Consider the following 27,682-nt stretch of genomic DNA (forward strand, 5'->3'; position numbering starts at 1 on the left):
GATTGCCCACGGGGGGTTCTCCGTTGTTCCCACAAACTGACATCTAGACTGGGCAGTGGGAACGTGAGACGGAGACTGTGGTGGGAGCATTGGAGGAGTATTGCCTGGGAGGGAGACGTTTGCTCGATTTTTTCGCTTTCAATGACGAGTAAGTTACAGATATAGCTGGACAGTTGATGATATTGAGTGGTTTAGAGGAATTTTATCTTGACTAACCTCATCGAAGTATACAAAATGGTTGCTGTATGTATCATCATTGAGAAAGAGAGCGTTTGAAATGGACGGAGCCTGTATTAGCTGAAAGAGCGGTCAATCAATATTGATTTTATTGATATGAGTCAAGCATGAAGAATATTTTTGGAAAATTCACCAAATCAAGAAAGATAATTAACCAAACCATCTGTTTTGCAGCTAAGTTAAGAAGTTTCAATTTTTCCCTATTAGAGAGTTTTGGAAGATTACGGGGGAGCCATTGACACTTAACAAACCAAAGAGTTTAAACCAACTTTCCACCAAATGTGAATTCACATATAGAATAATAGATTACAAAAGCAACATTAGTTTTTCTTTTTCAGTGGTACCGTTCTGCTTGGTTCTCTCATTTTGACACGCTTGAACTATAAATACATGAATACTAACATTATAATCACCATTTTTTATTTAATAGGATTTAGTTGCAAAGAAGACCAGAAAGACTGCTAGACCACAACAATTAAGACCTACCTTGGTTCCAGGTACCGTTTTAATCTTGTTAGCTGGTAGATTCAGAGGTAAGAGAGTTGTTTACTTGAAGCACTTAGAAGACAACACTTTGTTAGTCTCCGGTCCATTCAAGGTCAATGGTGTTCCATTAAGAAGAGTTAACGCTAGATACGTTATTGCAACCTCCACCAAGATCGACGTTTCTTCTTTGGACTTAGCTAAGTTCAATGCTGCTTACTTTGCAAGAGAAAAGACCAACAAGAAGTCCAAGTCTGAAAAGGACTTCTTCGGTGAAGGTACTGCAAAGAAGGAAATCAAGTCTGAAAGAGTTGAAGACCAAAAGGTTGTTGACAAGGCTTTAATTGCTGAAATCAAGAAGACTCCTTTATTAAAGCAATACTTAGCTGCTTCTTTCTCCTTAAAGAACGGTGACAAGCCACATGCAATGGTTTTCTAAATAATTTGGTTTTGATTTTACCCTATATAATATGAGCATATAAAAAAAATTAATATACAAATAAAATATTAGATCCTCATTTGTGTTAACATGGCATGATTGACATGCTACATTTGTAAATGAATTGCAAGCCACAGGTTGTAGCCACATGTTGATATTTTTTAAAGACATTTTTTTTCTTTTTTTTTTTTTTTTTTTTGCAGGAATTAAAAAAAATTTCAAATCATTATAAAAAGCTTACTTGAATTTATGTGAAAACTCTTTAACCAGTTCTTTCTTGTCTAATTTCCTTCTGTGATCATTTAATTCTTGAATTAGCACAGTTAAAGAGATGTCTGCTTTATTACCGTTAGCCTCCTATAATTTAGAATTACAACCATTTGCTCCACAGCCATGTCAGACTGAGGATTTCCCAATAACTGTTAGACTCACGTTAGCTTCAATTGACCCTGAACCTGTTGATACCAAAAAGGAACCTTCCACTCTAAGAATTCTGAAAAAGTCTCCTGTTTTTAGTGGTGAAGCCGAGGATGATGACGAAGACGAAGACGAAGATGATGAAGATGACGAATCAGATGAAGAAATGGAGGATGACAATGAAAACACTAAAGGTAAGCAAAATAGTGAAAGTGAAGGAGATTCTGATGATGATGATGATGATGAAATTGAAGATGATGAAGCAATTGAGGAACATGTTATTTGTACCCTTTCCCCATCCACCCAATTTCAACAAACTTTAGATTTAACAATTTTACCTGATGAAGAAGTGTTCTTTGTTGTTACTGGTTCCTACACCGTTCACTTAACAGGTAATTACGTCGAACATCCAAACGATGAAGACGAAGATGATTATATCTATGGTGATGGATCTGATGATGAGTATGATGATGATGAATATGACTTAACCCCGGATGAAGACGAAATTTATGATTTAGATGATTTAGATAATGTCGATGATATTGAAGGTAAGATTGAGGAATTGGTTGAAGAAGACGAAAAGAATCTTAAAAAGAGAGAGTCTGAGCAAGCAGATGAGAAGGAAACCAAAAAGCAAAAGAAGGAGAAGAAGGAGAAGACAGTTAAGTTCAACAAGGAATTAGAACAAGGCCCAACAGGTCCTGCTGCTGAAGAAAAGAAGGCAGAAAAGAAGGAGACAAAGAAGGAATCCAAGAAGGAAGAGAAGAAGGAATCCAAGAAGGAAGAAAAGAAAAAGGCCGAGAAGAAGGAAGTAAAGAAGGAGGAGAAGAAGAAGCCGGCAGTGAAGACTCTTCCAGGTGGAGTGATCATTGAGGATAAAACATTCGGTACTGGGCCAGTGTGTAAGAAGGGACAAAAAGTTGGTGTTAGATACATTGGTAAATTAAAGAATGGTAAGGTTTTCGATAAGAACACTTCAGGTAGGCCATTCCACTTTGGTCTTGGTAAAGGTGAAGTTATCAAAGGTTGGGATATAGGTGTTGCGGGCATGGCTGTTGGCGGTGAAAGAAGAATAGTCATTCCTGCTCCAATGGCATATGGATCTCAAAAGTTGCCAGGTATTCCAGCAAACTCAGAACTCATTTTCGATGTCAAATTGTTATCCATCAAATGATGTTGATAGTGCTTTAAAAGTTGGCCTATATTTTCAATTTTCTAAATAGAATCTCACTTATATATACATATTTACATAATTAAACACTCTAATAGTATGGAGAAACTAGGCAGGTTTCCAAACGTCATAGTTTTTGGTATTCTTCTTAATTAGAGAAGTATCTTTTTTGCCGATACCCCTATCGACAATGCTGAATAGATAATCTTTTGGATAATCATGTTTATCAATCAGATGCAATCTTCTCTTCTTGTGATCCCTAAACATACGGTCACAACTTTCAACAAAACAACCAAAGACGTGTTCACCCCTTTGTAATTTTATTTTCATAAAGGGATCATGATTTTCACTAATATGTAATTCCAAGAGTTTGGCCGATGGAAAGTTTTTCTTGCATTCCAAACATGTATTTGTATGGTTCGAGATATAGTGAAGCTCATAATCTGCAAACGTGTCGAACCTCTGTGGGTTTTCCGAGCACAACGGTGGTAAACTGCACGTAATTTCCCTATCGATGAGGCTCTTTGCCTTTGACTTGACTTTTGAATTTGCTCTTCGTGTACTTCTTTTAACCTCGTTTGTACCTACTTGCTGTCCTTCAACGTCGGTCTCAAGCAATGGTTGTTTGATGGAGCAGTCAATTTCATCTTCCTCTCCATCTTCTCTTTGCCGTTTCAACGGCATCCTCTATTTCCCTGAAAGTATAATGGAGTACTCTATTGTTTTACCTGAGTGCCTCCAAACTAATGGGTGCAATTTTGCATCTCTTAACGAAAAGTTCCCAATTTTTTTTTTTGTCTCTATTATATAGCCTTTTTCTCATTTCTCTCCTTTTTTTTTCATGTTCCCTGAAGTTGAAACTTGATTAGACACTGTTTGAAAGAGAGTATTATCTTCTACATTTACACGCAAACCTAGCATGGACTCCAAAGGAATAAAGCACCAGATTGATGATCTACTTACGCATCTGCCAGGGGGGAACAAACGTGCAAAAACGGTTGCAATAGAAGGAAATTGTGGGAGATCTGCGAAATGTGCTGCAATTGACAAACTTCCAAATACGTTTGAGAATAAAGGGTATGTCCATGGGCCTATTGATTCTGTTTTCGGGCAGAGACGGGCTTTCCCCGTTTCCATAGACACGGCCAATGTGGACATGGACAAGATCCCCGAGAGTGCTGAAGAATACCTCTCACAGGTGAGGAGGGAGGCGAGTGAAGGTGTTCACCAGGACGAGGACGAAGAGGAGGACTTTGTATATATCAAGCGGGGAGAGAGTCCTGCACAAGAGCAGCAAGGGGCTGGAGACGATGACTATAAGACAATGGAGAGATACCTGCAAGATTATATCGAATCACGGAGGATATACGACAGTTACCGACAACAACTCCATGAGATTGACGGTATTGAGTTACCGCAGACAGCCAGGGAATGGAAGAAGTTTATCTGGGAGGTAAGCTGCCAACGGGAATACATTGCGCAGATCGTTGAGGAGGGTCTACATATGAAGCTCCTTGTCTATTTCACCAAATGGATGTGGCTGAAGATGGACAGCAACTTCACCGAGTGGTTGCTTGGCATTCTCTCTGCAGTGGATAACCCACTCTCGTCCTCGGACTTGTCTGTTGTCCGCCAGCTGGGGAAGAAGGCGGCCCGCCAGCTGGCCCATGGTTCGGAAGAGGCCATCCATCTGCGTGTAGTGGCCATTGTCTCTCTCTTCTTCAAACAGAAGGATATCACCCTTTGATTATCCTTGTCTTAAACCTTCTCTATCATCATTTACTTTTATTGTCTTTGCTACTCTTATTTTTTGCTGAGCCTTCTACCGTCCTAAAATTTTTTTTCACTTTTTATTTTCGCGCCCTTTTTTGTCCCTGTGGCAGGTTTGTTGCTTTTGAAGTGCTGCATTTCCAAGGTGTCTCCCGATAACAACCATACTTTATAATGTAAGAGAACAACCATAAACAAACACACACAGACATAAAGAGACACGCCAATCAAATGGTATGTATATACGAGAACGGTTAGTGGCCCTTCTAGATCCTTGATGCTGCGTAGCAACACGATACTAACATGTCTCTTGTGCCGACGCCCCTATGGCGGGCACGTCTCCTCCAGTCTGGAATCCAAAGCTTGTTGAAAACCGAAAAGGAAGCACAGGAAATTGTCGCCAAGGCAAGACAATGTACGTATACTGCCTGCCCGATGCTACGGCAGCTACTCTCCAAGTGTCACCAGACCACCAATACTAACGTTCCATCCCTCTCGCAAAACAGACCGTGCACAGAAACTAAAGGCGGCAAAGACCGATGCCCAGACGGAAATCGAAGCTTACAAGGCCACCAAGGCAGCAGAATTGAAGTCTTTTCAAGACGAATTTGCGGGTGCCAATGTACAATTGGAGTCTAATGCCGAAAAGGAAGTCCAAGTGGAACTCGAGAAAATCAGGAAAACTGCTTTGGAGAAGAAAGACATTGTCTCTAAGTTGCTCATTGATACAATCTCCTCCCCAAAGCCAGAATTACATGCCAATGTCGCCCATTAACCAACTGATCGTCTTGCATACTCGTATAAGCATCATTTATAGTAATGTAGAGCTTAAGCAATACCAATAATCTATAGCAGAGCCACCCAATACAGGGGAAAGGAAAACTTAAACGCGGCTCCTCGAACGTGAGTTCTCGCTTGGGGGGGAGCTGCTGCATCTTGTCTGATACTCTCAATTTACCTTTCAATGTGTACTTGTTTACTTTGTAAGTGCTTGTATACCTCGATGGATTCACACCTCTCTATCTATATATTTCACTTTGATTAAAGGAGGACCAAGTGTCTCGTTGGTTTCGATATTCTCATCTTGCATAGTTGCCTCTCATTGTCTTGTTGCTCTGTCCGTGGCCCGACGTTTATTACCGTCTAGAAAAACACACACACACACACCCCCCTCATATACATGCCATCCGTCAAAAACCCTTTAGAGGAGGCTGTCTATCCAGCAGAGGAGCTTGCCAAATACAACCTTATCGGTAGCTCTGGCCAAATACGGATGCATGACCCTGCAAACACGGATAATGGCAGTGTAGTCACCATGAAAAGAAAAGTGAAACACAAGATCCATCCCAACAACAAATCAAAGACACATATAAGGAGACAGATATCTGGTTGCTCTTGGAATTTATCCAGATGGTACGCATTCATCCATTGGAAGAACCTCTTTGTTGTTGTGGTGGTCCCCCTGTTTGGTATGATGCTAGGTGTTATGTTGCGCCCTGCAATTTGGAGAAATACAATGTATTTCACGCTCTGGAATTACATCATTACAATGATATCCATCAATATATATTATCATAGATACTTATCACACCATTCCTTTGATTTCAAACATGATCACCTCCCCATTGCCCTCGCCGTTGTATCCTGTGGTGCAGGAATAACAAGTGCCAAGAACTGGTGCTCATCTCATCGCGTGCATCATAGATACTGTGATGTCACCGATGCAGACCCTCATAACATTCGGAAGGGAGTTTTGTTCAGCCATTATGGATGGATGATTCTTAAACATAGTAAGAAGATCTCCAATGTCATTAGAGAATGTAAGTTAGACACTCTGCCAAATGAGAGAATTGTGAAATGGCAATACAATTACTACATGTTGTTGTTTTTATTTGCTGGTTTGATATTTCCATGTCTATTTTGCGGTTTACTTTGGGGTGACTATTTGGGAGGCCTAATATACGGTGGAATCTTGAAGATCTTTTTGGTCCAAAATTCGATTTTCTCCATAAATTCTCTCGGTCATTTACTCGGCTCGCAACCTTACAATAACAACAAATCAAATAGAAACAACTTCATTTTGGGTATAATCACCTTAGGTGAAGGAAATCAGAATTTCCACCACGAATTCCCCATGGATTATAGAAACGGTTATGAATGGTACAGTTTCGATCCCACTAAATGGACAATCAGGTTGCTAGAACTCTTTGGTCAAGTTACTAATATCAAGAAGGCGCAGCAGAATACCATTGAAAAATCTCTAATTCAGCAACAGCAGAGGCTATTAGATGATATAAGATCACAACTAAATTGGGGGATCCCAATAGATAAGTTGCCCGTATTTTCACCAGAAGAATTCAAGGCATTATCTCTAAACTCGAAAAACAGGTACCTGGTTGTTGTGTCGGGCATTATCCACGACGTGACTCCCTTTGCCCAGGATCACCCTGGTGGCTTGTCCTTAATTAGAGCCTCGCATGGTAAAGACGCCACTACAGCCTTCAATGGAGCAGTTTATCAGCATTCAAACGCTGCTCACAACCTACTTGCTACCATGCGAATTGGCAAGATAGGTGGGTGTGAGAGTCTCTATTGGAGACAACAACGTATTGAAAATAAAAACGTACCGCTCGACAACGATTCCGAAGGTAAGAGAATTGTCCGTATTGGTGGTCAAGAAACCAGCTTTGGTCAACTCGGCAGCACTGCAGGAGCAGCCTAATCAAAAAGAAGAACCCCATCTTAATGTCTAATCGTAATTTGCATCTACATCACGTCCTCATGTTTTTTTTAATGTCTATATATCGTCTAATCTCTAATTGAACTGTATCATACAAACAGTGTTGAACTGCCACCAAACGAGTCTCCTAGAAATGCCAGGAGAAACAGAGAAACAGAATTTTCATACAAAAATTCTAAAATCACATCTCCCCCCCCCCTTTCTTTTTTTCACCTCGGTTGCGTAGTTTGTCGATGACATAATCTTATCCAAATAGGCGAGGTTGACTATCACTGTAAACACACGATTATCTCTGTGTCGTACAATTACTCCAAGGCCAGACTATCCTGAAAGAGATGGGCAAGGTGAGAAGAAACCGTAAAATCAGAACCTGTGAGTACTGCTATAATCACAAGCTCAAGTGTGATCGAGAAAACCCATGCAGCACCTGTATCCGCAGAAAGCAAGATTGCATCTACCATTTCAAAGAAAAGAATGACAATAGCAGAAGTGAACAAAACGATATGAAAGATTCAGACAGTGGTATCAACGATGACTTTATGTTTTCCGAAAAAGGAAGCGGAACATTAAAGGACGGAGAAGAAGAAGACTTTAAACTTAGATCCAATGTGCAATTTACGTCCACCAACGATAAATCATCGTTGTATTACTCTAGGGCGTTTCTTCCCTATCTGGAGCCAAGTCTAAATAGGATATGTCTGTTTAAAATGAGCGAAATGGGAGAGTCGGGCTACACAAAGAACGACTTTTCACATGTTGGCACTTATGATTTCCAAAAATTTGGGCTCCAGTTATCCTTCAAAACGTTGGCACAACAGTATCCTTTAAAGGAAGAATTTGATGAAATAGTAGATATATACTGGAGAAACATTCATCCAATTATTCCTGTCATTGATAAAGAGACGACAATGGCGAAATATCACGAATTTTGGAATCTATTCAATGACAAAGAGAAGCAGGTCTTCGACATCGATTCTGGTGTGTTGTTCATTGCCATGATGTTGGCAGTTCTAACGTCCTTAGAAGTCGTTGAAAAGGATGCCGAGAGATTAAGGAACATCAAGGAGAGGAAAAATAGAGCATTTGAAACTTTTGAGAAATTCAGACTAATCTTTGGTCTCAGTACAAACCCAAATTTGGTGTATATTCAATCTTCGATTATTATCCTTCAGAGCAGTTGTATGTATTATTTGGGCATTTTCACATTTACGGCTGTAATTGCAAGACAGGCAGAGTATATGGGGTTACATAGAGACCCAATCTTACATGATATAATTCCTAACAAAAAAAGCGTACGTCAAAGTCAAATTAGGAGAACTGTGTGGCACTACGTTAGGTTTTTAGACACTTCTTCTTCTGTCATTACAGGTATGTCACCACATATGATCATGGTCAATGGCTCTACAAACTTCCCTTCAAAAAGAGACTATAATCCATCCACTAAAAGATTTGATGGTGATTTAAATCCATTCATGATATTCACAATTTGTAGGTTTAAAAGTTCATTAGTCATGGAGACCATATTACATTACTTAAATTCGGATTTCTCAAGTGACCAAGAGAAACTCTTAAGATGGGATAGTATTTCTAAAACTGTTACTGCACTATATCAAGATGTTTACACATTAGTGTCAGAAATTTTCAGTTGTGCAAAAGACAATAGGTACTCTAAAAAGCTATGTAGATGGCTAGTTGCATATTCCGCTACTGCAGTTCATCAGGTATATCTATTTCATAGAGCGTGTGATCGAAGACCATATTCTCATCATAACCGAGTCATTGTAAAACCACGAGGACCAAGTTCTTCGAACTTATCCGATTTCAGCCACATAAAATCCCTGGAAGAATTTTATGAACAAATATTAACCATTAGAATGCCATACTATGAGACCACCGTTGAGGTAAGTATACTTTTCCTATATGAAAGTCGAATCAGGGTCGACATGTCGGACGAATTAAGTAAATTCAAGTGGTTCAATAAAAATGCAAATCCTTTACAATATATCTACTTTGTTATACGAGATTTGTACCATTACCCTTCCAAAAGGTATACTTTTGAATCACTACCACAAGAAATAAAACTGTTTATATTTGAAGATGAACTGCTCAAATATGATGGGGATGTTAGAATACTAGCGCTCGATTATGCAATGAATGCGCTGAAAGACTTGAAAGAATTTTGGACTGAACTTCTAACTGACTTTATGGATTGTCTAATAGAGTTGAAAAATTTTGTTTACAACCACCTTAAAAATTCCACCTCTGGTGCCCCTGGTAATGAAGATAATTCATCATCCAAAGCTCAACATTATCCAAATCCTTATCCTCCAGGTCTAGATCCAAGAGAGCCATTTGATTTGCAGAAGTATCAGAATATCATGGAAATTGTTGGATCACTCGGGGGGCAGGAAAGTCCAATCGAGAGAAACAATCCCAATAATTCTAATGAATTTCAACAAGCAATTAACAGAAATGGTAGTATAGGCTCGAACCCGCGAGCGATGTCTACTTTTGTCGATCAGAATACCACTTCCGACGCAAATCCTTACTTTCCACAGACATTTGGAGTACCTTCACAAACACAACCTTCTCTTTTCTCTCAGGTGAACCAACAACCGTATGGTGCACATGTGCAGCATCTACATGTTTTGCCCATTCTACAACCCTCTCCTGTCCACCAAAGAGGACCAGCACTTGGACATTTCAACGCTGCAAATGGACCCATTAGTCAGATGTTTCCACAACCATCTCCACTTAATAGCTATGCAGCCGACAACGCATCAATGCCTATGATGAATCATGTATATCAAACCAAGAATCCTAACCACAGCACTATGAACCATACCATGAACCATAACATGAACTATAACATGAACCAGACCATGAACCATAACATGAACCAGACCATGAACCATAACATAAACAGTGACATGAGCAATGCTGTGAGTCATACCACGAGCCAAGCAACCAACAACGATTTGAGCCACGACATGAGCACCCCGATGGACTTGAACAGCCAGTCAATTACAGATACCTACGAGTCTGTTGAAAGGAAGCCATGAGTACCTGTGTATTCACCCTGAACACCCATATGTATAATATTGTAACAACTCATGACTGTACCTGCCACGAAGTTGGTTGTCTTAATCCACATTATAAAGGAAAAATCCGCGGTAATAGGTTGAGCCCCTCCAGAAGTGTATGACTCAACGCTTAGAATGAGGGAGTTCCTTGGAATTTTGTCAATATCTGAAGGTTCACTGCATTTTTGGTACAAAGAGACAATGCACACTGCAATGTTTGTGAGAAGGATTCCACTAGCAAGATGCAGCAGCAGGGCAAGATGCACATTTAAAAGATGCTTTAATCAGAAGGCAAAAAATGCTGTAGAAGGAGAAGATCTTAGTCCTAGGACATCTTTTTTCAAGATTTTCGGTGTTGCTTCCACATTTTTAACAGTCGGTTTTGCAATTGGATTTGGTCTCAATAATGGTAACCATTCATTTGGATCAACCACGAAATTAAAGGATCTGAAACCGCTCGTTTATGCGTCGAATGATAGGGTTCAGTATGCATTATCCAATATTGTGAAAATTGTTGGTGAAGACAATATCACAACGAGTCCAGGTGAATTGAAAACACACTCTGAGGATCCATCTAAATTTATTGAGGCAAAGGATCATGAGCATCCATATGCGGTCGTTTATCCCACATCAGTCGACGAAGTTTCCAAAATCGTTAAGATTTGCTATGATGCGTGTATTCCAATTATTCCATATTCTGGCGGGACGTCTATTGAAGGACATTACATACCAACGAGGAAAGGCATATCGATTGATGTCTCCAAAATGGACAAAATAGTGGCTATCCATGAAGATGATCTAGATGTTGTTGTTCAACCTGGCGTTGAATGGACATACTTGAATGAGCAATTAGAGGATTATGGTCTGATGTTTGGTCCTGATCCAGCTCCCGGCGCATTGATTGGAGGCATTCTAGGCACTAATGCATCAGGTACTAATGCTGTCAGATTTGGAGCTGCCAAAGATAACGTGTTATCTTTAACGGTTGTTCTAGCTGATGGAACTGTGGTGAAAACAAGACAAAGACCAAGAAAAAGTTCGAACGGATACAATTTGACTAACTTGTTTGTTGGAAGTGAAGGAACGTTGGGTATCATCGTTGAAGCAACTCTTAAGTTGCATGTCAAACCAACCAATGAGGTGATCACTATGATGAATTTCAGAGACCTCGGTGATGCATCAAGAACTGTCAGTGAGCTGTTCAAAAGAGGCATTACCTGTAATGCTGTTGAAATTATGGATAATAGACAGATGAACGCTGTCGTCCAAATGGGTTCTGGGGGTGACCGCAAATGGTATCCGGATCATTTATTATTGTTGAAACTGAGTGCAGTTGACGACACTTCATTGAATAGTATTTTGAAAACAGTGGAGAACATTGGTAAAACTAATAAGGCTTTCAACATTCAGGTTGCAAAGTCTAAAGAAGATAAGGAAGATATCTGGAGAGTTCGTAAAACACTCTTATGGAACTCATTAGGTTGGGCTAAAAAGTATAAACCTAATGCTATGGTCTTACCCACAGATGTTTGTGTGCCAATGTCTAAACTACCAGAACTTATCACTAAGGCAATGGCCATGTTAGAAAGTGCCGACTTACTGGCTACTGCAGCAGGTCATGCGGGGGATGGAAATGTTCATGTGTTGGTCATTTTTGAGCCAGAACAGGTTCAAGAGGCGCACAGATGTATAAATGAAATGTCCAAAATGGCAATTGAACTAGAAGGTACTGTTTCGGGTGAACATGGAATTGGTGTCAGTGAAAAGAGAGAACTATTAGAGAGAGAGCTTGGAACAGACACGATAGATTTAATGAGAACCATCAAATATGCTCTTGATAAAAAGTGTATTCTTAATCCTGACCACATTTTCAGAATTGACCCTTCTGAAAATAGGAACCCGTTCAAATAGATATTTAAAAAGTAACCTCTATATGTATTTGTAAAGTACTCATTAGCGTCTATCTTTATTCAGCAGCCAATTCAAGGGAGTTGTATAGAGGACTATTGGGGTAGCAGTAAGATTCTTGGTTGCCTGTATTTTGTCACGGATGAGCATCGTATATTGAAAAATCGAGGCTGTGCGTTTGTAGACTGTTTTCATGCTGTAAAAAATCACTTAGTTCTTGCAGGTCTCACAAAGACTACTTATAACAACTTTAGTGAGTTAAGAAAGCAAAACTAGATAATACATCAGGGAATGTCTAATGGTCAATCATTGCAGGGAGTGCTTGACCGTATCAACTTGGTCTGGCCAGATCTCTTAGATGAGGATTGCAACCCATTGGATATAGTTTTACCTCTTTTAAACAACAAGTCCATATCTCCTACTATTGATGAGTTTGAGGAACTGAAATCACAATTTACTAGAAGCTTGCAGCAGGCAGTAAATTCTAACTACATGGCTTTCAATGACAGTATTGGGTCGTACGGTATTTCTGTTGAAACACTAAAACAATCTCAAGATAGACTATCTGGTATCAAAAAATCAATGGGAACCATTGATGAAATGATCAACACGCCTTCACGTATTCTGGCTGAATTGAACGATAAAAGAATGGAACATATTCAGACTTTAGAACTTTTGGGGAAAATAAACGATGTCAAAAAGAAATTGGATATTCTTGAAGATTTAATTGGAAACAGAGATTTTAGCAAAGCAGGTGAGTTAGTGAATGAAATAATGGAAACTTCAAACACAAATAGACTCTTTGAAATAGATGCCTTGCAAGAGCTACAAATGAAACTTAACTCTAATATTGCATTACTTCTTGACGGACTAGTGACAGAGATGAACAACATTATTTACTTGAAGGACTCGACGCACATTGAACAAATACAGTCCGGCAGTTCTGTTAAAATTTCAACACACAAAGACCTGTTGGATTTTGTCAAATGTTTACATAATGAATCTCTTGAAGGAAATGAAGAAATCACTGCTGAGAGGGGAAACTACTTGACTTTGAGCAAACTAATTAAACAAGTCCAGGCTATCAATAAGGAAAGTGACTGTTTGTTGAAATTAATTGAAGGCAGTGAAAGAGAAATCAAAAAAGTCATCAAAAGATGTATTGAAGAAGTGAAAAAAATGTACCCATCCCAAATTGAAATGAACATGTCCTTGTATTTAAACCACGAACTGGATTCATTCTCATCGTTCAATCTTCTTCGAGGAATGAATGGAACCATCATCAAAGAAGTATTTGAGAGAATTTTTAGCAAGATGTTGTATGTTCTTCAAAGACATGTAGTCATTTATGAAATTTCCAAGATTGATGGTTACAGGTACAAGCTTGATAAAGTATGGAGAGATGTCCAGAAGCAACTGAGTTTGATCTTGTTTAATTACGTAGTTGATGAGAATTTATTAAACAGCTTGGAAGAACTTGATTTAAAGGCTGGTAAGAAGAAAGATGATTCTCCATTTAAAAAGGCACCTAAACGCATTGGAGAAAGTGAAACTAATACGATGTTTAAATTTTCTGAGCTTTCTACATCTTCAATCTCAGACAGTTTATCAATTATTTTGAATAGAATTTATAGGGGCAAAAGCGAAGAAGATGGTGTACTGGCCGATTATTCAATAGACTCTAAAGTTGATGGCTCCATATTCATTGGTGTTGAAGATATTAATAACAGCAGAAACATTTTGGTTCCGCCAAACATCTTTAACATGGCATATATTATCGACTCATTTATTAAATTTACCAATGATCTAGCAGTTGCGTTTTCAGATAATCGAACTAACGATGCTGTTGATTTTTTCAACCAATTCATGGAAATTGTTTTTGTTTCTCAACTGGAAAATACGATAACCTATCAATTTGACAAAATCTGTGAAAATAGTTGGAAAATCAATAACTTGCTGAACGCTTCTATTTTATTGCAAAAGTTTTTCAACAAGATGCTGGTGGTATTAGACACGTCTTGCTACTATAAGAAATCATATGTTTTGATCATAATGAAACTATTATACAAAGTTACTGACCAATTCAAGCAAATCAAGGATGTATTGTTGAAAACGAACAAAACCAAAATCCTTAAATCATGGATTGGTGATTCAAAACTAAAGGCCATATCTAATGACATTGTTGAAAAATTATTGAATAATGGAGACATGAAAAGTTTAGACTTTTTAAATTCTAAAGAACTATCGTATTCTTTATCCATTGGCGGTAACTATGTTCCAGAAATTGATCCCTGTTCCTTTTTATCTTTGGAACACATGAGGTCATTGGTTGATCTTTTAGCATCACTTTCCAATATGCTCAGTTGGTTGCCTGGCTTAAAGAGAGAGGCAACTGATAATGCTGATAATGTTGGCTTAACTCGAACATTAAATGAAACTTGGACCTTGAGCGTTTTCAATGATGATGATCTTCCATTATCTCTTATCAACTTGAGTAAGGAGTATGAAGATGACCATACCACTATGGTTTCGCAATATGGCGATAATTCGAGAATTCAAGCTTTTCATTATTTGACCTTGGACGCAACGATGTCAAAAAGTTTTGACAATCTGATTGAAAGTATGAAACATCTAATGAATGAAGTGGAGATCTTAATCAGGTATGAAATCAGAGTGGAATGTATCTGGTGCATGATACAAATGATGCTGAAGAAGCAATGGGAACAAGATGGTAATGAAAGCGTTGACATTGGTGTAGACAAATTTTGTGACAGGATCAAAAACATCAGTAGAATTTTCAACAAGGTCAGTAAAAACATTGTCAATAAATCGAAAGATGAAGTCAGAATTAGAATTTTTGGGGGCCTTGAATTTTGGATTGATAAGTTGGCAATATTTGAAAGCCGTAGAATTGAAGTTATGGGGAAAAGTGGATGGATGAAAATGATAGTGAATTTGAGGGTCTTACAGCAAGTTATCAAGAATATCAATAACGATATCGATTCGCAAAATATTGATGATGAAAGGTCTTACACGACGAATTTGATGAACAATTCATTAAGGTACTTTGCTATTGGGAGTGAGGGTGAATCATTTGTTCTTAATATCGACAATCTTCTTCAAGAAAATCTAAACTTCACTGATGACGATTGGAAAAACCTACTTAGGTTGGTGTTCAGTGAAAAGCTAAAGAAAGATCCTGCTGGAAACACCAACAAGAAGTTTGTGGCTGCCCAGGCTAGGTTGTTAAAAGGTCTGGCGCCAAAGCAAAAAAATGAGCAGTAACTATATAGAGAGTTTCCTGTATGAAAAGTCCGATTATGTATATAAAAACCTATAAAATACTTATGTTGTTTCTTTCCACTTGAGTTTCATCTTTACAATGTCAAGAGGAGATTGATGACTATTGTAAAATTCCAATCGAGTTTGGAAACAAAACAAAATCATGCATTGGTGCAAGTCCAATGATTCGACAAAACATGGCGAAAGCTGGATGATATTGATTTATTCTGTGTGTTTTTGTTTCTTCTTGCTTGATGTATGGGCATGCAATTTTCTTTTGGCAAAAATATTCAGTGTGTCATCAAAGGACGCATCGTCGTCGTCAGTTTCAGCGACTTCCTCATCAGAAGATGAGTTAGAGTGGTATGTTATACTACCAGGGCTTGCTTTAACCGTATACTTCTTACCTTTGGTGTGATTCTCTTGATTTTTAATTGTCTCTGTATTTGTAAATGAAGACAGTGTTGAGGGTTTGAATTGAAGATTTGTTGGATCATTAAAGGTAAACCTAAATGAATTATCAGCCAAAGGCGGAAATGAGGTTTGTTCTTCTATGCTGATCTCTGAACCTTTGTGCTTATTTTCAAACTTTTCCTGCTTTTTCTGTCCTGAATTGGACTGACTGGGAGACAAGTCCTTCTTTTTCGTATTGATTAGCTCCTTCAGCTCACTTAGACTAGTGATTTGATCGCCTTCTAAAAGTCTTGAGAAGTCATTCAAGCAGTCCAAGTATCCCTTGGCAATTAACAAGCTGTTTTTAGTATTTGACAATCTGTATAATGCGGCTATAGATCTGGCACCCAATTTGAACTCGTCAGAGAGTTCCTTACTTATTTCATTTATAGCATCCTCAGATGGCTCTTGGTACAGAGGGAGGTTGTTCGACAAATTGCTCAGATCCATGGCTTGTGTACAACTACTGTTTCTACTATTTGTGTAAGAAATGGAGGCTCCTCTCTAGGGACTGACAGCTCTAGACCGTAGTCTACACTTTGCACTCGAAGGGAAAAAAGGAAATACGGAGAAAAAAAGAAAAAAAAAAAAAGTTAATTGTTTAAACAAGGGAAAGTGAAAATCATGATGAGAAAAAATCCAAGACGAGGGAAAGCATTTTTCTACGATTAGTTAGCCTGAAATTTGACTATTCTTAATCTTGTATCTTCCTACACCTTTTTTTTTTTCTTTTCTGTTTTCTTTCTTAACTCTTCTTTTTCCTTCCGGAATTTGCTTCTTATGAGTTTTTTTTTATTTCTTTCCTGTTACTCTTATTTTTCGACCGAATGACTGTGAACGACTCCCTCATGTCTGATAACTCTGGAAATTATACAAACTATTCAAATTCTCCTACAATATTGGCGTCAGAACCTTCAGATATAGGTACCCACACCAATCCAATGCATCGTTTCAGCAGAGGTATGAACTTCACAGCAAATCCATTGTACCAACACAACCGCCAAAGGTATCTCAATAATCAGGCTGCTCTATCTCACCAACCACAGCAGCAGCAACCACAGTCAAGAAGAGTAAAGAGAAGAAACTCAGAAGCATCCGAACATTTCAAAAAAATAAAACAAACATCGGGGTCGTATAATCAAACGCCAATTGACCAGTTAACATTGGACAATATTGATTTATCAGAGTACCCAAAGTTCAACCATCCAGAAGGTGGAATTATTCAGTTTACCCCTATAGGTAACATCAGAACGTTTATTAGTGACAATAATATCGTAAACAGGGTAATTGAACAAAACTCAACGTTCGATTTGAACCAAACCGAGAAGGGAATTGACGGATATAAGCTCTACTTTGAACATGTTCAAATGAATACATCTCCTTCCAATGAAATTGAGGGCTATATGAGAACGGGCTATTCTAACCCGATAACGTCAAATTCTTATTATAGCAATGCTCCATCGTCTTATCCCAACAACTTTGACTATGATTGTGACTCTGATTTGGAAGAGGACGACTACATGAACTGAACTTGACATTCTTCTAGGCCCGCAATGTTTACCCCGTGCTGTCTCTTCCGCCCCTAACACCCTAGCGATGAAAACTCCACAAATACTTTCTGACCTTAAAACCTATGAACCTAGTCCATATTCACCCACCATATACCGTTAATAGAAAGAGAAAAGAATCAACAGGCTTGATAAAAATTTTTTTATCGATTGTCCGCCACATTATTTAACTGTTTATGTTTTTATAGCTACTGACTGATTTGAATTATGAGATAAAGCAAATCGGTCATTGTTTGTATTTTAGCTTAATCTTTTTAATTAAACAACACTTATGACTTTACCATATCTTTGAAGCTCTTCGGCTCTGACCCCTATTGAGGGGACTAAGCTTGAATTGTCCAAAAATATGTACAGTATAGACAATAACGGTGGAGATAATCAAAACTAGTTGTCACTATGCAAAGGAGAGGATAATTGGTTCCAGTAGAGTATCAGACTACCTAAAAATAAAAACCGTCAACAAAGTGCAAATTCTCATGATTTGAACATGTGAAAATGAATAAATATAGACACGCTTTTGGTTCAAAATTTATGAGTGTCGTAGGTTACCTCCATTATGTAAAACCTATCATGTATAGATTCATTTAGATGTTCGACATTTAGCCTTTAATATAGAATTAAAGGTATATCTTAAGACAATCCATGGGAAATTAATTTAAAAAATAATTGGACGAGACCGGAGTCGAACCGATGACCTTTCGCTTGCAAGGCGAACGCGCTACCAACTACGCCACACGCCCAGTAATAACATTTGTTTCTATTTGTAAAACTAAATTATTGGATTAGCATCTAGTATATATATTTTTTTGAAATGTTTTTTTTTTGTTTGAAGCAGTTACGCACACAACTTTTCAACAAAATAAACATAAAAACGTAAATAAAAAATCAATCTAGATCGTCAAATTTGAATATTTCTTTTAAATTAAACATAATTATAGACAGGGTCCACTGAGCATTGAACACTGCAAAGGTAAGATTTAAGACGCACTAAGCTAAAGTTGCCAGGATGATTCCAAATATTCTTAAGTATACAAATATACTTTTAAGATTCTTTATAAGGGGTGGTTTAGATTAGTTTTCTGAAAATAGTTTAAGGTGCATTGTTTATCTTGATTGCCTACACATAGTTCTAAGTAAGAAAAACATCAATGGATCCATAAAAACTTTACTCCTATATGCTGCATTCGTATAGTTTATATTTGAACAAATGATCTATTGAACTTCAGATAGATACCGCCTTTGTGAATTGAATTTTTTTTTTTCAGAAGAGAATTTCCCAAAAGCTTTGCTCTACTAACAATTGCTTGCGAAACATTAGATCTAAGTTGTAAAGTTATTCTTTCATTTATGATTGTCCAACTAATAGCGTCACAGTTTCAGATGTATAAACCACAGAGGAATACCCCGAAAAAGTAAGGAAACATCAACCGATAGTTTTAATAGAGCTTTGGTAAGTTCTTCTTTTCCCTCCAAGTTTTCGAACTTTACCAACAGTTCTCTATTTGTTTCAATTACTAAGTATAGTTAGTTGTATTTTTTGTTACAGGAACGCCGCTTCAAAATGAGATGTTCTTTCACCAACAACTATACACTGTTGCGCAGGATAATCATGTTTTTATCATTTTATAACTAGCAAACTTACAACAGCGAAACAGAATTATTCGGAATGTATAAGGCAACCTGCAAAAACTACTAAAGCCACATCATGTAATGTACTTATTCTTTTATCAAAATTCTCAAGTAAAAGGATTTTGAAATTCTAATAGATTATGGTTAATATAATATAGGCGAATCAATAACTGTATATTCAGTATTAAGTCAGATTAATCTGATGTTTATAAATATACCAAGGGGTCGGAAAACCCCAAATAACTAGAGAAGAGCTCATCTTGATAGATAAACACATTAGAGAGATTTGGACCAATTGTTCTACAAGTCTATCTAGATGAAAGCGCTTGATCTTTGTTTCATTATATAATGTTTTGAGTGGACTATTGACCGAAACATATCACTTCTTTTTGGAGCCATGGAATTTACGAGATAGATACTTGAAAGCTTCCTTTTGATCTAAGCTTCTCCCATCATCATCTGTATAGACAATATTAATGTCATCGGGATCTTTGGATATTTTTGATGTTGACGTTTTCAGCTTTATTACATCCAAAAGGTCGGAAACTCCATATGATGGGTTCTTTGTCTTTTCATCAGAGTTGAGTATATCGACGTATCTTGTTCTAGTAAAACTATTGGTTTCAGTTTCAGCAGTGTCTTGGACGTTGGGCCTAATCGGTTCAGTTTCCACTTGAGGTTCCTTTTTCTCCAGGTGAACTCTGTTCAAAAATTCAATGTTCTCATCAATAAAGGTATTTTTGTTAGAATCTTCAGGTGCATTATCATATTCAAACCTACGACTTTTCAGTGATTTTACCCTAGTCATGTTAAGTAGATTTTCCAGGTCGTTATCTCCTTTTTCCTCATCATCCACACTCAAAATAACGGGCTTGAACTCTCTATCCTCAAGGGCGGTGCTGAAAACCCTTTTTCTTTTTTCATTATTTCCCTTACTCTTTTTGGGCTTTTTGAATTTGGAAACGTCTCTTCTTAAGATGTTGTTGATTTTCTCCTCTTCCAGAACTGTGCTGTCAATTTCATCTTGCAGGGCTTCATGTAAAGATTCGAGCTTACGCTTTTTTGACTCCTTTTCGACTTCATGATTTGCATCATTGAATGGAACCAGTTTTCCCTTAGACTTCTTCTCATCAAGAGATTTGAGAATTTCGTTTTCCACTGTCTCTTGCTTATTCTCAAACTCTTCATTTTCATTTTCACTAAGAACGTTCACGTCTTTAGCTGTCAACACTTTACCTCCTGTCAGGTCTGAGCTGTTGGCTTCTATTGGTGCATTCTCCATGCTTGTTTCAGACGTTTTTTCCTTTTTGAAGCTTAATTTCTTTATAGATTTTGCCTTGACTTTCACTTCAGCACCCACTTTGTCTAACCAGGAGTCGAAATCCATTACACTCGAATTTGAAGAAACCCTGTCCAGCAAGCCACCTTTTCTCAACATGTCACTGGATTTCAGCTCGGATTTAGTTTTGGATATTTCAGACCTGACCTGTTCTATGCGTTGTTTGTTATACTCTTCATCCTTTAATTTTTGGTAGTTTCGACTTTCTTCATCTAGCAAGCTATCTTCATCAGGTATAAGTTTTAAACCTAATTTTTTCCTCAATTCGTTTGTCTCTGAAATCGTTAACTCAACAATTTTGGTTTCATCTTTGGAAATTGACGGCTGTAAATTTTTTTTCTCCGGAACCGGAATCGGTTTCAACCCTACTTTTTCTCGTAGCTTATTTGTATCATCTACGGATAAGATTAAGCTCATGCTATATGCTTGACTTATACTACATCTTCAATTTTATATTGAATGCCTTGAAAGTTCAGCTTTGCTCAGAGTTAAAAAAAAAACATTACATCAGAATTCCGAAGGTGCGACCACTCCCGAGACAAGGAGAGTGGCTCGTCTACCGGGTTCGCAAGTTAAAAGGCGGAGTTTTGCCACCTTTTCCCTCCAAATTCCCTCTTCTTCAATTTGGCTCTTATTGGCAAAACAAGAACAATGGTCCAATATTTATTATCTGAAAACGATCCTAAATCAACTGGTTTGGAAGCACCTTACATCAAATTGTATACTTCCCCAACTCCAAATGGCTTCAAAATTACCATTCTACTGGAATTGCTAGGTCTGGACTATTTTGTCCGTCCAATTGACATCTTCAAGGCAGAATGCAAGGAAGAGTGGTATCTAAAGTTTAATCCCAATGGAAGAATTCCATCTTTGACTCACGTTGACGAAAAGGGCGAAGTAACTCATGTTAATGAATCTGGTGCGATCCTTATATACCTTGCTGACAAATTCGATAAGGAAAACAAATATTCATATGCTCATGGAACAAGAGAATATTATGAGATGATTGAATGGCTTATGTTCCAAATGGCCGGCGTAGGACCAATGAAGGGCCAGTACCATTGGTTCAAGTATTATGCTCCACAGAAGGATGAATTTGCTATAGACAGATATTACAAGGAAACACTAAGACTATTCGGCGTTTTGGAGGAAAGGCTAGAGCGTAACAAGACAGGTTTCTTAGTTGGTGATCATTTGTCAATTGCAGATATTGCAACCTATCCATGGATCGACGGTACAAAAAAACTACCAGAACTGGAAAATTTCCCAAGGTTAAGTCAATGGGTTGAGAATATTGCAAAGATCCCAGAGGTCAAAGCGGCTCTTCAAATCCCTCCTAGAAAGGACAACTAAGTTACCAAATCCTGTATCAGAGTATTTACATAGAGTGCACACAAATAAGAGACTTGCTGCAAAAACAACACCCTTGTGACCTTCATCTTATTACTTCTGTAGCTTTATACCAGCTTAGTTGTAAAGTTAATCCAATCTAGTCCCTTGAACATTGCAACCGCTAATGGATTGAAATACATCCCTTTGATCGTCCCCGTTTCCCAGCCTTTTGCATCGTAGGGGTATCTAGCATCTATCAGTCGAGGTTTTGTAAATTTGACATAAATGAGTGGTATCTGTGCTTTATCGAAATCTTCTCTCCCTACTTTAGTAAATCCATTTGTTGAAACTAGCATGAAAACAGCGCTATTACCATTTTTTCTAAAATACTCTTGACATGACCCTTTTATCTCACGTATCAGCTTTGGGGCAATTTTGGATGTATTAAAACATTTACATTGAACGAAAAGTTTTAAAGTCTTGTTGCTTCTAAGTACAATCGGCTTCACTCTTTTCATGTTCACGGTTTCATATTTTTTGGTGGAATCGCCATCATTCGTATGCCTCTGGTTGTTGAATATAGTTGTAGGATTCCAAATTGCATTGATATCAATACCCTTATCATTACTTCCGCCTTGGTGTATTGTACTTTTTATTTTCAAATTCTCTTCCAAAAACTCTTTTACTTGGAGTTCATAGAAAGTTCCCATGAATACGCTTGATGTTACTTTCATTTTCTTATATTTGACATATTCTAAGTACGAGATAACACTATTGAATTTGTCTATTACAGTAACAGGTGTTGGTTTCCTGGGTCTCCCTCGGGGGCGCGTTCCCTTTGACGTTAGTTTATCCTTGAGTTTGAGAGATTCATTGCTGTTCAATCCATTAGTAACACTTTTGTTGACAATTATTGAACCGATATCTTCAACTCTTGATTTAGGTTCGTTTCTTGTGTTTAGTAAACGTGCAACACGGGATATTCGGGTTGCAAACATGAAATTGGTTATTGATAATCCATTGTAACCCTTTAAGTATTTCTTTGACTGTTTGGGAAGATAAGAAAGTTCCATTAACATCATACTGTTGCAAGGACCACCAAGCAAGTTGTGGCTACTGATCAGAATCGGCCAATTTAGAGAATACCGTTAAAAAAAAACGTTTCATATTTCAATTGTGAAAGTAAAACTAAAAATCTAACGCGTTATTTTTAACAGAAAAAATACAGACATTTAAAGCGTATATAACCTGGAAATTCAATAGTTATGCAAGAATAGAAGACACCATATCCCATAATATGGCAGTTCATAAGTAAGAGTAGTCCACAAGTAAGAGCAGTTCTTTGGATTGACGGAGAATCAAGTTAAGTTTTTTTCGTAGTTTCAGTTTCTCATTTTCAAACGTAAAGACGCAATCCTCTTCTCTACATTACCAACAAGTCTATTAAATTCTGCATCCGATTTCTCCAATTCCTCTACGGTTTTGTTTAGAGTTTCCTTCATTTCTTGCGTCATATCTCCCAAAGTTTTCTGTTGTTTCCCTGTGGGATTTTTTTGGATATTAGTTGAAATCTGATTTTGGAGGGTAGTAGGCGCTGTGGCTGCTGACTTTTGCTGAGGTGCTACACCTCCTGTATTCAAGGGCATCACAACGCTGTCTTTTCTTGCATTTGTCGACATACTCATTGAAGTAGGTTCTGTTTTGGTGCTTTGTGATGGTGGAGGAACCTCGGGAATTTCTTTCACGTCCAAATCTTCCGTTTGAGCAGCACTCTTGTCAGTTTTCATTCCTTCAAGGCCCGTAGATGGAGGAACAGCCATATTAGCAAATGTATACGTCTGAAGTAGAGGTTTTACTGTTCAATTGCGCTGTAGGGACAAATCGGCCAAGAGGAAATTGATACAAATTATAATCATCGAATATAGCGAAATGCATGTTTTTTGTTGTATCCTTCAAGTCAGGAATATTCCTTTTTAAACAGTAAAAAAAACCTCTTACTGCAATTGTTTATTGGTACTTTTACAAGACACCAACGTTTCGATCAAATGGGTGCCACTACTCCAAAGAAACAGGACAAGAAGAAGTCCAAAAACCAACTTAGAAGAGAGCGGGCGAAATTTAAGAGGCAGGAGAAAAGCGGCAATGTTTCGACTTCCATACAGGATATTGCACCAGCCTCTACCTCGACTGGAGCCGTCGAATCAAGCGTCAAAGCCACAAGAGAGTCACAACCTGCAGAGCCGGAATTTATAGTAGATGAGTCTAACAAGGCTCTAGCTGAAATGTACAAAGACATTTTGAGAAAGTTTGATCTTTCGAACAATGTAGAAGGAGATGAACAGGATCAGGAACTGGAACTCATTACGCCAACTGGAAGGAGCAATACCCACATACAGAAAAGTGAAGATGGAAACAAAGCTACGGCGGAGAAGGAGAACGTGAGGCAAACCGGTGATTTTGATAAGACTGACAACAAGCCATTGTCAAAAAGGCAATTGAAAAAACTTTATTCAATTCCTCTATATGTTCTTAAAAGTGAGTCCAAACGACCTGAGTTGATCGAATGGATGGATGCAAATGCTCAAGATCCAAGGTTGTTTATTTATTTGAAAACAAAAAGAAATTCAGTTCCCGTGCCAAGCCACTGGCAGTCGAAAAAGAGCTTTCTTTCATCTAAAAGAGGCGTCGAGAGACCTCCATTTGAACTTCCTGACTTTATAAAGGCAACAGGAATATTGCAAATGAGAGACACCAATGGTGGTGAAGAGGAGAGCACATTGAAGCAGAGAATGAGGGAAAGAATCCAACCTAAGGTGGGGCAGCTCGACATTGACTATAACAAACTATATGATGCTTTCTTCAAATATCAAAAGAAGCCAATGATGCTTAAATTTGGTGAATTGTACACAGAAACGACCAATAACGATGATCTCATCTTCAAAGACAAGGTGTCTAAAATGAAAGTAGGACGATTAAGTAAACGCTTGAGAGTTGCACTTGGAATGATTACAGAAGATGGGAAGATCATCTCAAAGCTACCACCTTGGTATAATAAGTTGAAACAATATGGTCCGCCTCCAAGTTATCCATACATGAACATTGACACTAATGGTAAAATCACCATCAAAAACACTAATGAGGTCAATATTGGTCCTCCTGTCGTATCAAAACATTGGGGAACTGTTATCAATGATTTAGATGAAAGCGATGAAGAGGGAGGTAATGAAGAAGCTAATGAAGAAGACGAAGCTAACAAGGAAGATAAGAAAAATAAGTTTGCTCCTGAAAAAGGGGATATTATGCTTAAAACTTTCGGAGAAACTCCACAGGACTATAGTAGACTTGCCAAAACAACTAATAACGACCAGCACCCTCCAAAACTATACCAAGTCTTGACGAACAAGCCAGACAGTAAAAACACAAAAAGCATATTTGGTCAACAGGCGCCATCATACCAGCTTTGATTTTTGTGCATTTTGCGAGCATGAAAATTCCACCTTCACGGATCGACTGTATACAGGATTTTTTTTTTTTTTTTTTTCAAACGTTTTTCTTGCTTAATCTTTTGTATATTATTATAGAGGCAGATAATTCTCGAATATCGTCAACAATGAGCAAAAGAGCTTTAGACGAGGTAGAATCTTCAGTGGTTGAGGAAAAAGTTTTAAAGAAGAAGCAAAAACTTGATAAACAAGGCAAAGAAAAAGACAAAAAGTCCAAGCGATCTAAAAGAGACAAATCTGAAGACTCTAAAAATCTCAAGGAAAAGAGGAAGGACAAATACGGTGTCAACTCCAAAAATGCAGATGGCCAAAATTTAGAGAAAATCGAACCTGCTATTATCAAGCAGATTGCAATTTCTGATTTGATGTCAGTTGAGCATTCAGTTTGTGTCATTCAAGAGAATTTGAAAAAGCTCATGCAGTTAGCACCAAACTTAAGAGACCTAGAACAATATACGAACTTTCTTATTGCACAATCAACAAAGTCAGGTATGGGTACCAATGGTGATATTACTGCCAAAATATTGTTGTTATCAAAATCTCATAAAATTCAGTTGGCATCTCAGTTGAAAACATTATCAGAGAATGGTCAGTTGCCGATTGTTAAACAAATAATAGACTTTGACAACGACACAGTTCTGGAAAATGTAAGTGACGTGCAGCTAAAGTTAAAGGAGAAGAACAGGGAGCTACATCGTGGTGGAACTTCCTCAGAAGCTTTCAACTCGCTACTTCCACCACTACCTACAATTGACGATTCTGTGCTAGAAGCCAAAGTGTTTGTTCATAAATCTGCTACTAACAATGAGTTATTATCTTCGAAACAAGATACCGTGCAGTCTAACAACGAAAGGCTAGAATTCCTAGGTGATGCTGTCTTGGAGACCGTCATCTCGGATGTCATTGAATATAGATATAGAGGATTTGATGAAGGGCAACTATCATCTCTAAGATCTACATTGGTTAAAAATGAGACAATTGAATTACTTTCTAGAGCCTATAAATTTCCAGAACGTCAAATGGAATTGCTAGATTCTCATATGGTGAAGACTGAACTGACAGAATTCAAAGTAGGCAAAAATAAGAGAATCGCTGATTTATTTGAAGCGTATATTGGTGCTCTATTTATAGACAAGGGAAGAAACGGACCGGCTTACGACTTTATTAAGGACTGGCTGTCAAAAGTTTATTCTCCCATTTTAAAGGAGTTTGATGGTTTTGACCATTTGAAGTATCTCCATGTTAGTTCCAAATTGCGTAACCAACTATTAAGCGAAACCCCAGAAACCGTTGCATGCAAAGCAGATCAGAATAAATCAAAACATATTCAGTTCGACACCTTAGACTCCGAGGAAGATAAGGTGTCTGAGGTGGAGAGTACATCTTCAGCAACCGTACTAGAGAAAGAACTGAAATTTCCAATCACTTTTACGTCCTCGGAACCTGTGAACAAACTTGCTAAGGGAGAACTATATGCACTTATAGGAAGTGCTAAACTACATCCAATTTACAAGAATGAAAAATCTCAAAACGATAGTAAACACTATTTGACAACATGCTCCATTGCGGAGGATATTCTAGGGTACGGTGAAGGTAGAAACCTTAAGGATTCTAGTGCACGTGCGGCTCAAGCTGCGTTACTGAATAAACCGATGATTGAAAAGTATCATTTACTGAGAATGATGACTCCACGTTCGGAAACACGAGCAAGTCAAAAACTAGAGTTTGTGGAGAAACCAGAAGTTGCTAGTAGCACCACGCTTAAGCAGTACACACCTAAGTTTTTGAAGACTGTTCAATATATCGGTAAAGATGAAATTCCCACTCCTAACAGCTCTTCAAAGAACAAGCTTGTCGATTTATTGGCTAAGAAAGGGGTTGTTCCTAGGTACCACGTCGAAGAAGACAAGGAAAATAAGAGTATTTTGCCGATGTTCAGAACCACTTTGAAAGTCAACGATATCGATGTTGCATATTGTATTGATGCCAGTAAAAAGAAGGGATTAAACAAGGTATCTCAATGGTTACTACAGAAAATTGAAGAAGTAGGTGAAAAAACTATTTACCATGATCTAAAGCTGGAATAAACCAATGTATATCATTACTAGCCGAATAAGTAATAATAATAAATATATTTGTGACGTAATACGTATATAAAATAGTAGAATAGATTTGTGGGGAGGTTGTAATCTAGATTGTAAGAATAAAGACCTTGCTCATTTGAAAAGATATTCATCCGTGGATGCTACCTATGAATTATAATGAAAACAGAAATGAATAATAGTGATAATAAATATGGTTATAAGGGAAAAGTTTATATTCGTTAAA

General features: G+C 37.8%; 17 protein-coding genes and 1 non-coding gene across 18 annotated transcripts; 12 read left to right on the forward strand and 6 right to left on the reverse strand.

Moving 5' to 3' along the window:
* Positions 1 to 234: 234 nt before the first annotated feature.
* C5L36_0D05930 (uncharacterized protein) lies at positions 235 to 1,159 on the forward strand (the record flags this gene model as incomplete). The annotated part of the gene is made up of 2 exons (XM_029467483.1): positions 235 to 243; positions 668 to 1,159. 2 exons carry the CDS (start codon positions 235 to 237, stop codon positions 1,157 to 1,159), a joined length of 501 nt encoding a protein of 166 aa, XP_029323343.1.
* A 331-nt stretch (positions 1,160 to 1,490) lies between these two features.
* Positions 1,491 to 2,750, forward strand: C5L36_0D05940 (uncharacterized protein; the record flags this gene model as incomplete). Its single annotated transcript, XM_029467484.1, has 1 exon — positions 1,491 to 2,750. The coding sequence occupies one exon, from the start codon at positions 1,491 to 1,493 to the stop codon at positions 2,748 to 2,750; it is 1,260 nt and encodes a 419-aa protein (XP_029323344.1).
* Positions 2,751 to 2,855: 105 nt separating this feature from the next.
* C5L36_0D05950 (uncharacterized protein) lies at positions 2,856 to 3,431 on the reverse strand (the record flags this gene model as incomplete). The annotated part of the gene is made up of 1 exon (XM_029467485.1): positions 2,856 to 3,431. One exon carries the CDS (start codon positions 3,429 to 3,431, stop codon positions 2,856 to 2,858), a length of 576 nt encoding a protein of 191 aa, XP_029323345.1.
* A 235-nt stretch (positions 3,432 to 3,666) lies between these two features.
* Positions 3,667 to 4,494, forward strand: C5L36_0D05960 (uncharacterized protein; the record flags this gene model as incomplete). Its single annotated transcript, XM_029467486.1, has 1 exon — positions 3,667 to 4,494. The coding sequence occupies one exon, from the start codon at positions 3,667 to 3,669 to the stop codon at positions 4,492 to 4,494; it is 828 nt and encodes a 275-aa protein (XP_029323346.1).
* Positions 4,495 to 4,748: 254 nt separating this feature from the next.
* C5L36_0D05970 (uncharacterized protein) lies at positions 4,749 to 5,292 on the forward strand (the record flags this gene model as incomplete). Its single annotated transcript, XM_029467487.1, has 3 exons — positions 4,749 to 4,751; positions 4,866 to 4,932; positions 5,024 to 5,292. 3 exons carry the CDS (start codon positions 4,749 to 4,751, stop codon positions 5,290 to 5,292), a joined length of 339 nt encoding a protein of 112 aa, XP_029323347.1.
* Positions 5,293 to 5,697: 405 nt separating this feature from the next.
* C5L36_0D05980 (uncharacterized protein) lies at positions 5,698 to 7,239 on the forward strand (the record flags this gene model as incomplete). The annotated part of the gene is made up of 1 exon (XM_029467488.1): positions 5,698 to 7,239. One exon carries the CDS (start codon positions 5,698 to 5,700, stop codon positions 7,237 to 7,239), a length of 1,542 nt encoding a protein of 513 aa, XP_029323348.1.
* Positions 7,240 to 7,592: 353 nt separating this feature from the next.
* On the forward strand, positions 7,593 to 10,319 carry C5L36_0D05990 (uncharacterized protein; the record flags this gene model as incomplete). Its single annotated transcript, XM_029467489.1, has 1 exon — positions 7,593 to 10,319. The coding sequence occupies one exon, from the start codon at positions 7,593 to 7,595 to the stop codon at positions 10,317 to 10,319; it is 2,727 nt and encodes a 908-aa protein (XP_029323349.1).
* Positions 10,320 to 10,475: 156 nt separating this feature from the next.
* C5L36_0D06000 (uncharacterized protein) lies at positions 10,476 to 12,251 on the forward strand (the record flags this gene model as incomplete). Its single annotated transcript, XM_029467490.1, has 1 exon — positions 10,476 to 12,251. One exon carries the CDS (start codon positions 10,476 to 10,478, stop codon positions 12,249 to 12,251), a length of 1,776 nt encoding a protein of 591 aa, XP_029323350.1.
* Positions 12,252 to 12,539: 288 nt separating this feature from the next.
* On the forward strand, positions 12,540 to 15,533 carry C5L36_0D06010 (uncharacterized protein; the record flags this gene model as incomplete). The annotated part of the gene is made up of 1 exon (XM_029467491.1): positions 12,540 to 15,533. One exon carries the CDS (start codon positions 12,540 to 12,542, stop codon positions 15,531 to 15,533), a length of 2,994 nt encoding a protein of 997 aa, XP_029323351.1.
* A 219-nt stretch (positions 15,534 to 15,752) lies between these two features.
* C5L36_0D06020 (uncharacterized protein) lies at positions 15,753 to 16,433 on the reverse strand (the record flags this gene model as incomplete). The annotated part of the gene is made up of 1 exon (XM_029467492.1): positions 15,753 to 16,433. The coding sequence occupies one exon, from the start codon at positions 16,431 to 16,433 to the stop codon at positions 15,753 to 15,755; it is 681 nt and encodes a 226-aa protein (XP_029323352.1).
* Positions 16,434 to 16,810: 377 nt separating this feature from the next.
* Positions 16,811 to 17,512, forward strand: C5L36_0D06030 (uncharacterized protein; the record flags this gene model as incomplete). Its single annotated transcript, XM_029467493.1, has 1 exon — positions 16,811 to 17,512. The coding sequence occupies one exon, from the start codon at positions 16,811 to 16,813 to the stop codon at positions 17,510 to 17,512; it is 702 nt and encodes a 233-aa protein (XP_029323353.1).
* A 706-nt stretch (positions 17,513 to 18,218) lies between these two features.
* Positions 18,219 to 18,291, reverse strand: C5L36_0Dtrna10A. The gene has a single exon. It is a non-coding gene; the product is annotated as a tRNA-Ala (tRNA).
* Positions 18,292 to 19,559: 1,268 nt separating this feature from the next.
* Positions 19,560 to 20,936, reverse strand: C5L36_0D06040 (uncharacterized protein; the record flags this gene model as incomplete). The annotated part of the gene is made up of 1 exon (XM_029467494.1): positions 19,560 to 20,936. One exon carries the CDS (start codon positions 20,934 to 20,936, stop codon positions 19,560 to 19,562), a length of 1,377 nt encoding a protein of 458 aa, XP_029323354.1.
* Positions 20,937 to 21,170: 234 nt separating this feature from the next.
* C5L36_0D06050 (uncharacterized protein) lies at positions 21,171 to 21,872 on the forward strand (the record flags this gene model as incomplete). Its single annotated transcript, XM_029467495.1, has 1 exon — positions 21,171 to 21,872. One exon carries the CDS (start codon positions 21,171 to 21,173, stop codon positions 21,870 to 21,872), a length of 702 nt encoding a protein of 233 aa, XP_029323355.1.
* A 104-nt stretch (positions 21,873 to 21,976) lies between these two features.
* Positions 21,977 to 22,933, reverse strand: C5L36_0D06060 (uncharacterized protein; the record flags this gene model as incomplete). Its single annotated transcript, XM_029467496.1, has 1 exon — positions 21,977 to 22,933. The coding sequence occupies one exon, from the start codon at positions 22,931 to 22,933 to the stop codon at positions 21,977 to 21,979; it is 957 nt and encodes a 318-aa protein (XP_029323356.1).
* Positions 22,934 to 23,233: 300 nt separating this feature from the next.
* Positions 23,234 to 23,671, reverse strand: C5L36_0D06070 (uncharacterized protein; the record flags this gene model as incomplete). The annotated part of the gene is made up of 1 exon (XM_029467497.1): positions 23,234 to 23,671. One exon carries the CDS (start codon positions 23,669 to 23,671, stop codon positions 23,234 to 23,236), a length of 438 nt encoding a protein of 145 aa, XP_029323357.1.
* A 225-nt stretch (positions 23,672 to 23,896) lies between these two features.
* Positions 23,897 to 25,315, forward strand: C5L36_0D06080 (uncharacterized protein; the record flags this gene model as incomplete). Its single annotated transcript, XM_029467498.1, has 1 exon — positions 23,897 to 25,315. One exon carries the CDS (start codon positions 23,897 to 23,899, stop codon positions 25,313 to 25,315), a length of 1,419 nt encoding a protein of 472 aa, XP_029323358.1.
* Positions 25,316 to 25,335: 20 nt separating this feature from the next.
* On the forward strand, positions 25,336 to 27,441 carry C5L36_0D06090 (uncharacterized protein; the record flags this gene model as incomplete). Its single annotated transcript, XM_029467499.1, has 1 exon — positions 25,336 to 27,441. The coding sequence occupies one exon, from the start codon at positions 25,336 to 25,338 to the stop codon at positions 27,439 to 27,441; it is 2,106 nt and encodes a 701-aa protein (XP_029323359.1).
* Between the last annotated feature and the right edge of the window lie 241 nt (positions 27,442 to 27,682).

Source organism: Pichia kudriavzevii, chromosome 4 (genome assembly GCF_003054445.1).
Source record: "Pichia kudriavzevii chromosome 4, complete sequence".
Classification (NCBI taxonomy): Eukaryota; Fungi; Ascomycota; class Pichiomycetes; order Pichiales; family Pichiaceae; genus Pichia; species Pichia kudriavzevii.